At 35.1% G+C, this 13,387-nt stretch overlaps 1 protein-coding gene across 1 annotated transcript in view; it reads left to right on the top strand.

Annotated features, from left to right (window-relative positions):
• The window catches only part of LOC149800061 (tyrosine-protein kinase HTK16-like), a 124,739-nt gene that overhangs the window by 31,863 nt on the left and 79,489 nt on the right, over window positions 1-13,387 (top strand). The window contains exons 6-11 of the mRNA XM_089959614.1: window positions 1,877-2,017; window positions 4,660-4,765; window positions 5,536-5,603; window positions 8,090-8,224; window positions 9,517-9,646; window positions 12,576-12,656. Coding sequence (XP_089815740.1) covers window positions 1,877-2,017; window positions 4,660-4,765; window positions 5,536-5,603; window positions 8,090-8,224; window positions 9,517-9,646; window positions 12,576-12,656 — 661 coding nt within the window. The remainder of the gene's footprint in view (window positions 1-1,876; window positions 2,018-4,659; window positions 4,766-5,535; window positions 5,604-8,089; window positions 8,225-9,516; window positions 9,647-12,575; window positions 12,657-13,387) is intronic.

A 13,387-nucleotide genomic window follows, 5' to 3' on the forward strand; every position in this document is an offset into this window, starting at 1 on the left:
ATCAATAATGCTCATGTGTCCATACTCGACCATCACCTTAGAACTCCAATTCATGTAAGTGTATAGGTCTACAATCAATAATGCTCATGTGTCCATACTCAACCATCACCTTAGAACTCCAATTCATGTAAGTGTATAGGTCTACAATCATTAATGCTCATGTGTCCATAATCAACCATCACCTTAGAATTCCTATTCATGTAACTATTCATGTAAGTGTATATGTCTACAGTCATTAATGCTTATGTGTCTTTACTCGACCATCACCTTAGAACTCCTATTCATATAACTATTCATGTAAGTGTATATGTCTACAGTCATTAATGCTTATGTGTCTTTACTCGACCATCACCTTAGAACTCCTATTCATATAACTATTCATGTAAGTGTATATGTCTACAGTCATTAATGCTTATGTGTCTTTACTCGACCATCACCTTAGAACTCCTATTCATGTAAGTGTATACATCTACAATCATGAAGTTGGTGGAATTATTTCAAATTTAATTGAAAAATTTCTTCATATTTTCTCAACAACATTTGTATTATAAACAAAAAAGAAAACTAACCCATTCTACCCCCAAACTGAACATTACAAATCGGTTTAAAGTTTGAGATGAGATGTTATACAGCAGCCTACCAACTGTTTGAGATGTCATCTTAGTGTAGATTTCACAGATCTTCAGTGTGGAAGGACCTTATTAATTACACAGTTACCATATATTCTTGATTTATAACTCAGACCCAACTGCAAACTACACAGACCTAGATCTGCCATTGCATAATGTGCCTACAGATCTGGGTCTATGCAGTCTGTTAATAGTAATCAATAGGTTAAGGTCTTTGTTACTTGCATTGTTCTAAACTTTTAAGCAAGTATTATGGTGTATCAAGTTCAAATATGAAATTCCTACACACACAATTTAAGCTTATTGAAAATGAATGAAAAGTTTCCAAAATAAAAGTTGAAGTGTATATCAATATTTACATAATCTTTCTGCTTGTTATGCATGTATGTGACATACACATCATTTTCAGTGATAATGTTACATGCATTGCAAGTTTTGAGACTTTTATGACTGTTGTATTAGTTTTGTGACAACAGGGTTAGTTCTGGATAACCTGAAGATATAGCACAGAATTTCATAGCAAAGCCTGTTTGAAGTGGAACTCTGTGGACCACTAAAAAATACATTGAGTTAGAAATGGTGTGAAGTATATACTAATGCATCTCTGGAATACTGCACTCCAAAGTTTACAACTGTTATAATTAATCTCTGTTTGAACTCTTTGCCTCATAATGACAGTTAACATAAACTATACTGTGTTTTGCTGTCTAGTGTTTCCATGTGATTGGACAGTTACCATATTTTTGTGGTTCGTTAGCATTAGCATTGTTGTTGTTGGTTCATTCCTCCAGTACTTTGTCAGAGCTACTCTGCCTTTGCACTCCTGAGAATAAATATGTTCCTGACCAGAATAAATAATAAACCTTTTTTGAATGTTGTCCAGTTGATGGCTATGTATTAGAATTAAATGGGACCCAGGAAAATCACTTTCAAGAAAAAAGAAGCTACCCAGTGATCCCATTAACATTTTTGGATGATTTTCAACAAAAATTTAAACAGAAATTATTTTGTATCAGCAAAAGAACTCTTGTTTTTCATGTATATTGCTTCAAACTACTGATATGGATACTAAATGAATTTTTATTATAATTGAACATATCTAAGAAACCTCTCAGGACTTCATTAACTACTTCCTCATGTGGATTATGTATTTCACTTTATACATGTATGATATACAGGCTATAAATCCATTATGTAAGTGTTTGTACCAACTGTGTTTTATTGTTTATCCTGGCATATCTATGCAGGTGTGCTGTGCCACGAATAAGGCAGGAATAATTCCTATTCTAGTCAATGAGGGCCATGCCACTTTGACAGACCGATGTCCCACATCAGGGTGGCTGCCTATACATGAAGCCGCTTTTAAAGGACATACAGAATGCCTTAAGGTAAGATAATTCTGTTACTGTCAGTTCACTTTTATTTTGATGGATGAAATAATACTTTTTTGGAGTTGTTTTTTTTGGATTTGAGGGTTGTGGTTAAAACCACAAATTTAGAGGATGAAAAAAATAGTGATTCTTTTTGTGGCAACAATCAGACCCTTTTCCCAATCCATTAGTTTGTCTCCAAACAAATGTGTTGTTTTTCTCATAACCATAAGAACATATTGAGTTTTAAGGTTTTCCATAATAAAAAACTTATATGTAGTAAAAAATTTAAAAAATTCTATGCATAACTTACAAGCTTTTATAAAATTTCATTTGTGAAAATTGAAAATCTTTCATCTTAGATCTCACCCTTCCACAAAAATAACAATAAAACAATCATCAGTAGCTACATATACTATGACAGAATGTTATGCTGCCTATTTGTGCCACACTTTTGACAAGAAGTGATACAATGTTATGTCTGTTTTTGCCAGGCTTTTGACCAAAAAATCAAACAGCGTCATCATGCTCATTATTTTCTTCTCATATATGTTTCCCTATTATGATACATTAGGAGTACATCAACTGATACACAATGCCTCCCTTCCCAGGCTTGTCTGGTGTTGAAAGTCATCTGCCTGCTTAAGAGAGTGGTTTCCCCTTGGATTGAAGAATTGGTACCAAATCATGTCATGAGATACTAGTTCTTTTCATGATGTGAAGCGTGTTTTTTCTTGATGCCTTGCAAACTCTGAATCCACTGCGAATTCCTTTCTGTGACCATTCCCCTCATAATTGTATCTATTTTTCACAATTACAAAGTATTCCCCCTGCTGTTTTTGTGTCTATTTTTCAAACCAGGGAAGTACTCCCTTTGCTATAGTTTTGATCTATTCCTCACGCTAGGGAAGTATTCCCTCTGCTATAGGGGCCCCGAGTGGCCAAGTGGTCTAAAGCACTCTCCGTTATGGATCACTGCCATCTCACCTCTGTCTGCGTGGGTTCGAGTCCAGGATTCGGCCAATGTGGGTATGTGAGAAAGCTTGCCAGTAGCTTCTTGTGGGTAGGTGGTTCTTCCCGGGAAACCTGGGTTCTTCCTCCACCATTAATATTGGCCGCCATACATAGCCTGTCGTGTGCTGAAAAATGGCGTTAAACCCCACAACAACAACAACAACCCTCTGCTATATTTCTTTTCTGAAACGAGGAAAGTAATAACTTTGCTATAATTTCTCTCTTTTCCTTACACTAGGCTGTATTTCTGCCTATTTCTCACACAAAAGGAGTATTCCTCTCACCATATTTCCTTATTTCGTCTTGCTCTTTCTAATTATTGACTAATATTTCACACTTATCTAACTTAAACATATGATGAGAGTATCAGTGCCAGTTGAATTGCCCCCCTCCCCATAGTGTGCTTCAGTTTAATTTAGTACTTGACCTTGTCTATGAATTCTCTCAACTGGTTGTCATATGATACATTATTATAAGGTCAATTTCTGCAGGCTTGTCATATTATTAGCATCCTCTTCACAGTAAGCTCAGTGTAACATTTGATTGATTGATCATGTGCATGCCATTGTTTCAAACATGACACAGTTATGATTGATAAATGTTCTTATCGTGTTCCTTGAGTTTTGTGAAATGGTTTTGGAATAGTCATGGAATTTGTGATTGTTTAGTCTGCAGGAACCATGTTAAGTGCATGGATCATAAACATTACTAGGTGACTTTTGGCTGACCAGTCTACCTGTATGTGTATCATAGTTATTATGTAGCGCAACATAATCATATGACACACTTGACCTGACAAGTTTAGTGAAGTTCTTAGAATAAAATGTTTATGTACCCCAACCCCTATTTTATACATGCATTTTTCACACCCAAAGGCCATTTTTGACAGCATGTGGTGCTCACAGTGCAAACGCAAGCCCTTTCCCTGGGTGATAATTTTGAAAAACATTGTCTACTAAATAGCTTGATGTAATTCAGATTAGTTGTCATCAAAGCCATTTTTCAGATATTCTACTTGTTTTGAACCCACATGTCTACTGCTATGGATAGCTAGCTCTACTTCCTCGCCAACTATTGGTATTTCTATGGCTACTTACTGTGCCGTGACTATGGGAGGTGGACATGTCTCACATAAATTTCAAGAACAGCACAAACATGAAACACCTAGTTCACAAAAATATCCATCTCTTTAATTATTACACAATAATAGCTCAAAAACTCACACCATACCCTTAAGTTAAGAAATTTGCCTGGGGCCAATTACAAAACTGTACCCTGCCACCTTTGACACTAATCCTTCAAAGGGGAATTAACTCTCACTTGACTTTAACCTGGACATGCATGCTAAATAACTTTTTATAACTTTGCTGCTAAAACAGTGGCTAGATTTGCAAGTTAGTGATTGTAGTCCTTATATATTTTGATCAAATGAGTATTAATAAGTAAAGATATTTTGTTCCAAAATCTAAATGCTAAATCCCCAGTATTCAGATTTCCTAGTGGATTTTATTTAATAAATCCATGTTACATATAATATGCATCTTGAAGTATGACAGATTTTTGTTTATTTATCAATAACCTGCACCAAATTGACAAAGAATTTAATGTGTTTTGGAATTAATGGCCTCCTGTTTGTTTCTTTACAGATTCTACTGAATTTCCATTCACCATATTTTCCAAGGGCAGATGATGGAAAGACTCCACTAGACATAGCCAGATCTTATGACAAGATGGAATGTGTATCAATATTAGGTACATTATTTTGTCAACTGAGCCCTAATAAGAGCATGTGTGTAAAATGTTCAAAAGTGGCTAACATACATCATAGTTTTATTTTCAGGTCAGACATAACACTAAGGAGTCCTTTTTTCATTTACCATTGTAAACATGTCATCTTTATATATTTACAAAATAGGACAAATCATTAACCATATTAATTATTGTGATAAGTTTGTCTTTGAAATTTTGACTTTAAGAAAAATTCCAGTCCAATTAGGATGTATTTTCCATTAACAGCTCTGTATTGTCAATAAACTTTGCAATGATGACATCGTGATGGTATGTGAGTTTCAACCTTTTCCCATATATAGGTTAGAGTCTGAACATTGTCTTGATGATGATGTCATAAATCTTTTTTCTTATCCCTGTGAGAACTGAATCATCTAGTATATTATTGCTGTTCTGTAACAGTGACATAGACAAATTTTATTTAGAGTTGAAATTGCATGACATAAAAAGAACCATTAGCTCATTGGAGTTATTTTGTCAGCTGACAGACATGGTAGTTTTATTTCTTATCTGACTAGATGCTCATATTCTTTTGAAGTTTCTCTCAGTATTGAGTCTATTGGGTAGCTTAGTTTTTAACCTTGGTGTCCAGTTTGTTGTGTGGCCTTGTTTTTAACCTTGGTGTCCAGTCAGTCTGTATTACTATGATGTGTTAAATATTTGTAATGCTAATATGTAATGTGCCATGTTTTTTTGGCAGAACTACTTAGAAAACCTTTTTTGTTATTTTTCAGAAAATTTTGATTCTCCTGGAATAAAGACAAAAAGATCTGATTGGTTTCATCCAGAACTGGACAGATCAGTAAGTAAATAAAACTGGCACATGAAAAGGAAGATTTAAAAAAAAAGGATGCTTGTTTGAAATGGAAGATTGTTTTATATAAAGGATACTTGTTTGTTATAGTTTGTTAATTATGCAGTTAATTCATAGATGGTCTTCTTGTGTCATTTTTACAGATAAAAACTGTTTGGTAAAATTATCAAGGAAATTAAAAGATTTGTTGACAGTCATTAAATATATAGGGACAAAATTGATTGTATTAGCATGTCAGGGGCTACACTTAAGTCATCTAAGGTTGCATCTGACCAGTTCAGCATCATTCATGTTATGCTGAGGAAAATTAGCATGCCAAACATTCTTCAAGGTAGGTATGTTAAATGGGAAGCCATATTGGTATATTGTCATGTATTATCCAGTAAGATGTTCACATCTTCCCTTTGACAATGAAAGGTTGATCTTATAATGGGGGGGGATATTTCTTGATATGAACCTCTGGTACTGGGTAGCCTTTCTTTACATGAGCCTCTGGTAGTCGGTAGCCTTTCTTTACATGGGCCTCTTGTAGTGAGTAGACTTCTTTAGATGGGGCTCTCGTTGGGGGTAGCCTTTCTTTACATGGGCCTCTTGTAGTGTTGTTGTTCTAGGGTTTAATGCCATTTTTTAGCACAAGATAGGCTATACATGGCGGCCAGTATAACTGGTGGAGGAAGAACCCTGGAAAACCCAGGAAAAACGACCGACCCATGAGAAGCTACTGGCAGGCTTTCCCACGTACCCACAATAGCCGAGCCTTTTACTCGAACTCACGCAGACAGAGGTGAGATGGCAGTGATTGGGAATGGTGAGCGCTTTAGACCACTCGGCCACTCGTGGCCCCCCTCTTGTAGTGAGTAGACTCCTTGAGATGGGGCTCTGGTAGGGGGTAGCCCATCTTGAGATGGGCCTCTGGTAGGGGGTAGCTTTTCTTGAGATGGACCTCTGAAAGTGCAAGGTCTTTTTTTAGAAGTCCTCTGGTGGTGGGAAGCCTTCTTGAGTTGGGCTTCTGGTAGTGGGAAGTCTTCTTGATATGGGTTTCTGATAGGGAGTATTAATAATAATAATAATAATAATGTGGACTTAGTACATTACAGTACCTAATCTTTAGAAGCTCTAATGCTTTCAAATATTAGGTAACACACACAAAACATATAAAAAGACAAGATTAAAATAATAAACAATGAAATTTCAAAACAAAATGAAGATGTTTGGTTTGCTTGGCTGCCATGCATTAGTTGGTTTCTGTTTATCATATGGAGGTTTCTCTTAGCAGCAAGCAGAAATGGAGGGTTGGTGATTGATAACGATGAGATGGCATACGACAGGTGATCTGAGGCAAGTTCGTGGGATGCCAATGAAGACTTTAGAATATTATCAGGTCTATGAAGAATCCAGTCTAAATTGTGACCATGTTTATGGGTGGGTGGCTAACTGACAGTTTGAGGTTGAAAATGTGAATAGAATCTTGTTTTTTTTATTTTCATTTGATTCATATAGATTTCCAGGACAGTGAAAATTGAAATCTCCAAGAATAATCAGATTGCTACCTATAAAATGTCTGTGCTCCAGGAGGTTAGGAAACTGCTTCAAAAAGAGAGATTCACTCAGCTTCTTTTTTCTCCAACTAGGAAGAGAATGTTAGAGGCAGAAAAATGGATGACCTTTGTTCCATTTTGAGTGAGGTTCAGACCAGTTCAAACATTTAAAAACAGTTCAGAAAACTGGGTGACCTTTGTTGCATTTTGAGTGAGGTTTAGACCAGTTCAAACATTTAAAAACAGTTCAGAAAAATGGGTGACCTTTGTTCCATTTTGAGTGAGGTTCAGACCAATTTAAACATTTAAAAACAGTTCAGAAAAATGGATGACCTTTGTTCCATTTTGAGTGAGGTTCAGACCTGTTCAAACAATTAAAAACAATTCAGAGGTTAGCCTTTCTTGAGATGGGCCTTTGGTAGGGGAAAGTCTTTTTTAAGATGGACATCTAGTAGGAGATAGCCTTTCTCTCAAGATGGGCCTCTGATTGTGCGAAGCCATTATTGAGATTGGCCTCTGCTAGGAGGTAGCATTTCTTGAGATGGGAACCAATGTGTAATTTGGAATTTTTCAGGAGTCATTCTGTATTATACTTTAGCCTGTAGGATTATCCACATTTTTCAGTCATAATAGCTCCTGTGAAAGTAACAAAGTTTGTTTGTTATTGTCTGATCCACACATTAATATGATAAGATGCAGTTGTCACTTTTACAGGCTGTTGTTAATGATTGTGGCGATGTCTTCAACAAAGCTAAAGCTTTTTGTTAAAATTTGTGAAAGTGCAACCAAAGAGGGATGCAAGTGAAATAGCTGGTTTGACATCATTTGCAACAAAAATACTCCAAGACCATCAAATACTTCAGTCGCTGACATTATCCTCATCATAGTTGTCATGGATTGCTTCAAAATGTAGTATTTCTGTTTTTTAACTTGCAGGGAGCCCAATGTCTTCTTGAATCCCATGGTTGCAAGACAGGGATGTTTATTATACGAAACAGCAGAAAAATTGGCTGCCATGTTATTTCAGTGTGCCATCAGCAAAAAGTCTACAACTATGAAATTAGGTCCACAGTAAGTTTTCAACTATTTATCTTACCTTCTGCAGATGAACAGTTTTTGACATTAAAACAAATGCTCTTTACAATTCAAACCTTAGCAAGATGGCTGTTGGAGATAGTGCAACTAGAGGGATGCACGTAAGATGTCTCTTCTATTAAGTTTTTTATAATATATTTAAATATATCAGTGACAGATAAATGCTAGATTGGTATACCCACCATTATTAAATATAGGAAAACCTTTTAAATGATTTCTTCTCAAAAAATGATGAACAAAATTGGACTACAAGTTGCATCCTCAAATGCTTTTGTATTTTTGTTTTGTACAGTTGTTGTCATTCTATAATCAGAATTGACTACCTAAATTAAATAAATATTTACAAACTTTGGATTACATTTTCTCAAAGAGAGCTAAAACAGAAGTGGAGCAGTTTTTAAAGAAAACATGCTGATATAAGGGCCTTTCAAACATATACATGTAGTGATAATGCTTAACAAATTATGCTGCCATCTGTTCAGTACAAAAATAGAACCCCCCCCCCATGACTTTAATAATCCACTCAGCAGAATTTAACCTAATTTAAAAAGAAAACTTCTCAGCATTATTGCAATTAATTGACAGAGAACATGCTGGCAATTTTCTACATATGATGCCAATATGCCATCAAGTGCTGCCACCATTACAAAAATCGAAACCTCTTTAAATGACTTCTTGTCTAAAAGCACTCAACAGAATTTGACCAAATTAGACATCAAGCAGCCTGACCTGAAGGCCTTCCAAGTTTGTATAAATGATGCCAAGCCACCATCAGTTATGTCTGCCATTGCTAAAACCATCAGATGACTATTAAAGAAAACTATATAGAACTTGACCAAATATAACAGAACACAACATCCTGGCAAGAAAGCCATTTGTTCAAATGATGCAAGTCTGTTATCTGGTAGCGCCATCATTAAAAAAATAAAACAACAATGCATAAATCCTTCATTGACCTTTTCTTAAAGAATCACTCAACCCTATTGTGACCAAATTTGAAAATCAACCTGGCATTAACGCCTTTTAAGTTGGTATAAATAATGCTGAGCCACAGTCAAATATGTCAGCCAGTATGAAAAAAAATTAAATACCACTTTCTTAAAAATAACCACAGAATTTAACAGAAAGCAATATCCTGATTAGCCTTTCAGATTTGTACAAATTAAGCAGACCACTATCAGATTTAACTAAAACTGCAATGGATTTTACGAGAACCCTATCCCTTTATGCAAAATGTGAAATTGGTTCAGATTGTATTATTTTTTCAGCATTATGATGGAATGCTTGTCCATTTCATTGACAAAGGACCTTATTACAAGTCTCTGGAGCATCTGGTGCATTGTTACAGCAAATACTCTCATGGGATGCAGTGTATTCTCACTATGTCAGTCAACCCAGGTGAGTCCCATCTGGTATCAATGTTTTTTTACTTGAATTAGCATATAGTGAGACTGATAAAATCTCAGTTAGGGTAAGTCATTAAGGCTAGGAAATCCCATTCAAAGGTTACAGTAAGATAACATTATTATATATTCATTTGTTTCTCTGTTAACTTCACATTGTCAGAATTATGCAGTATTGTTTCATACTACACAGTTTCATACTGCATGACACATGTCTAAAATTGTAACTACTTTGTAAGCAAACAATATATGCCCTTGTAGCCCTTTTAGCTTTTGGTTTATTAGATTTGTTTGAAGATGGCCTAAACAAGCTGTTTCATCCATTTGAAAGTGGAGATGATAAAGTTAACGATGTGGACAAGTTTATTGAGTCACAAGTAAAATATTCAAACAAGCAAATGAATAAACAAGATATTTGCAATGTCAACAAGAACTGTGAAAATGCAGTAATTGAAAATGCTATTCTGATAATTTAAACAGTTATTTAGGAGGAATATTTGTTAACTTTTCACAAATTGAATGGTTCAGACTGACTGTTGCTTTCTAGGGTCTATAAAATTATTGAGTCCAAGGAATATTGCATATCTGTCAGAGACATACCATTTTACAAGTCAGTCAGAACACAGAATTTGAGAAAAAATGCAACTGAATGCTTTGGTAGGAACTTGGAGCACCAGAGCCAAAAAGCCAACATTATGAAAAAAAGTATTTTTTTTGCTGGCTAAATGGACTCGCACAACAGTTGCTTTGCAGTTTTTCCTGTTTAGCTATTTTAATACACTGTTAGGCTAGCTATAGAAGCCATACACTGTATGATACAGGTCATAGCTGGGTGCTTTACAACAGCAAGCGTGCAAATGACAAGAGTAAAACAGATGTCTTATTTAACTGGTAATAAGAATGGTAGTAAATATATATACATTTATGCATCTTGAATTTCCTCAAAATGTATTTTCGCAAATCCAAATGACATGACCCATGTCTTGGAAAACCTGATACACACCAAAATTGTACTGTAATTTCAGCTCCATTTCCAACTGAAATCACATTATCTTAACTGCACTCAAAAATGAAATGACTATGATATTCCACAGCATCTCTTTCACAATTTAGAAAAAAAAATTCACGTTTCCCCACATTATAATTCCAAACAATGACATAACAGAAACACAGGTTCAGTTGATTCAAGTGTTCAAATCACATGTACATTGTACAGAATTGACCCAAAAAATCCAGGCAATCATAAGTAGAAAAGCAGAATTGAATTGAATCAACAGAAAAACGAAATCTGTCCATTACAGACCAACTGGAAAAGTTGTTTCAATGCACATTCATTCAAAATTTAACTCTAAATTTCAGTTTTAAGTCACTGGAAATGAAAATTATTTTGAAACTAATGAGGAGTGCGAGACCAAATTCAGAGGTCACTTGGCAATGCTAGTTGCTCATTAATATTGTTACTCTTTATTGATTAATCTGTGGTGTGTATTTATGTTGAGCATAAATTTAATTACTTTGCTTCTTGTAATGTTATTTTTAGTATCTAAGCATATGATAAAAGGGCTACTGTATTTGTATGGGAAAATATGAACTAATTTTTTCAGACTAATACTGCACTCCCAAGGTTGTAAGTATTACTCAGAAAAAAACTTGTTCATATTTTCCCTTACAAATGCAGTAACCTATAAACACCACCAGCACAAAAGTCTTTATTTGATTTTGTCCCATACTATAGATACTTTACTTTTTAATTGCAGACATGGTAATCTTCATTATGGATGATTGCTTGTGAAGGGTTTGTGCATTTAATGTGTGAAAAATTAATATTTTTAAACAGCTAAGGATCCAAATAATTCAGAACAGCCTAACAATGTATAGTTTGATCAGCATTTTTATAAGGGAAAAATCGTGATATTTTAAAAAATGGAAATGGAAGCAAACTGGGTATTAACATAATCTCACAAAATGCATTCAAAACTTGCGGAATATTTTGACACTCCACATAGACTGGCACATTAAGAGAGATATGGCTCTGGAAAACATTCTCACACAGCAAAATATGTTATTTTCCCTATAATATAATTGTTTAGTCAAGGAATATGTATGGCTTTTTCAAATAGAATGTGTCATATATGTGTAATATTGAGAAAAACAATGTTTTTACATTGGGAAACTTAGGTTGTCTCAACCTTGCATATTACAATTACAACTTCAATACCCAACTACTTATGTCTTATTGCAGCTGGCGAGAGAATCCCATTAATGTGTTATTGCAACTGGTGAGATAATTCCATTAAATATCTTATTTCAGCTGGTGAGATAATCCCATTATATGTCTTATTGCAGCTGGTGAGATAATCCCATTAAATGTCTTATTGCAGCTGGTGAGATAATCACATTATATGTCTTATTGCAGTTGGTGAGATATTCCCATTCAATGTCTTATTGCAGTTGGTGAGATATTCCTATTCAGTGTCTTATTGCAGCTGGTGAGATAATCCCATTAAATGTCTTATTGCAGCTGGTGAGATAATCTCATTAAATGTCTTATTGCAGCTGGTGAGATAATCCCATTCAATGTCTTATTGCAGCTGGTGAGATATTCTCATTTAAATTAAATGTCTTATTGCAACTGGTGAGATAATCTCATTAAATGTCTTATTGCAGCTGGTGAGATAATCCCATTAAATGTCTTATTGCAGCTGGTGAGATAATCCCATTCAATGTCTTATTGCAGCTGGTGAGATATTCTCATTTAAATTAAATGTCTTATTGCAGCTGGTGAGATAATCCCATTAAATGTCTTATTGCAGCTGGTGAGATAATCCCATTCAATGTCTTATTGCGGCTGGTGAGATATTCTCATTTAAATTAAATGTCTTATTGCAGCTGGTGAGATAATCTCATTAAATGTCTTATTGCAGCTGGTGAGATAATCCCATTACAAGAAGAGGATGATTACTATAATTTAGCAGAAGCTCATGAGCTGGCAGTCAATATGACGGGTAATGTTTAATAATTTATCCATTATATATTTATTACTAAAATAAGCATAGGCTAAGATTAGCAGGTACATAATATAGTAGATCATTACAGCAGGTAATAAGACATTAGGATTTTAAAAACATTTACTGTAACACATTCTGAGTTATGTCCGAATGTTTGACCATGTATTCTGTGAATTTTGTTTTGTATGACTCCTGACCATAAGGTCAAGACAGCTTATGGTATATATCTGCATCCATTGTGTATTGCCCATCAACATTTGCTATTTTTAGATTCTCAGAAACCTTTGGACTGGGTCTTTTTTTAAAATCAGAATTGACAGATACCATCCTGGCATGTAGGTCTTTAGAATTAGATATACCATCCTGGCATGTAGGGCTTTTGGATTAGATATACCATCCTGGCATGTAGGGCTTTTGGATTAGATATACCATCCTGGCATGTAGGGCTTTTGGATTAAATATACCATCCTGGCATGTAGGGCTTTTGGATTAAATATACCATCCTGGCATGTAGGGCTTTTGGATTAGATATACCATCCTGGCATGTAGGGCTTTTGGATTAGATATACCATCCTGGCATGTAGGGCTTTGGGATTAGATATACCATCCTGGCATGTAGGGCTTTGGGATTAGATATACCATCCTGGCATGTAGGGCTTTGGGATTAGATATACCATCCTGGCATGTAGGACGTTAGGATTAGATATACCATCCTGGCATGTAGGGCT

The sequence above is a fragment of the Sinohyriopsis cumingii genome, chromosome 5 (assembly GCF_028554795.1).
Source record: "Sinohyriopsis cumingii isolate HCF-2022 chromosome 5, ASM2855479v2, whole genome shotgun sequence".
Classification (NCBI taxonomy): Eukaryota; Metazoa; Mollusca; class Bivalvia; order Unionida; family Unionidae; genus Sinohyriopsis; species Sinohyriopsis cumingii.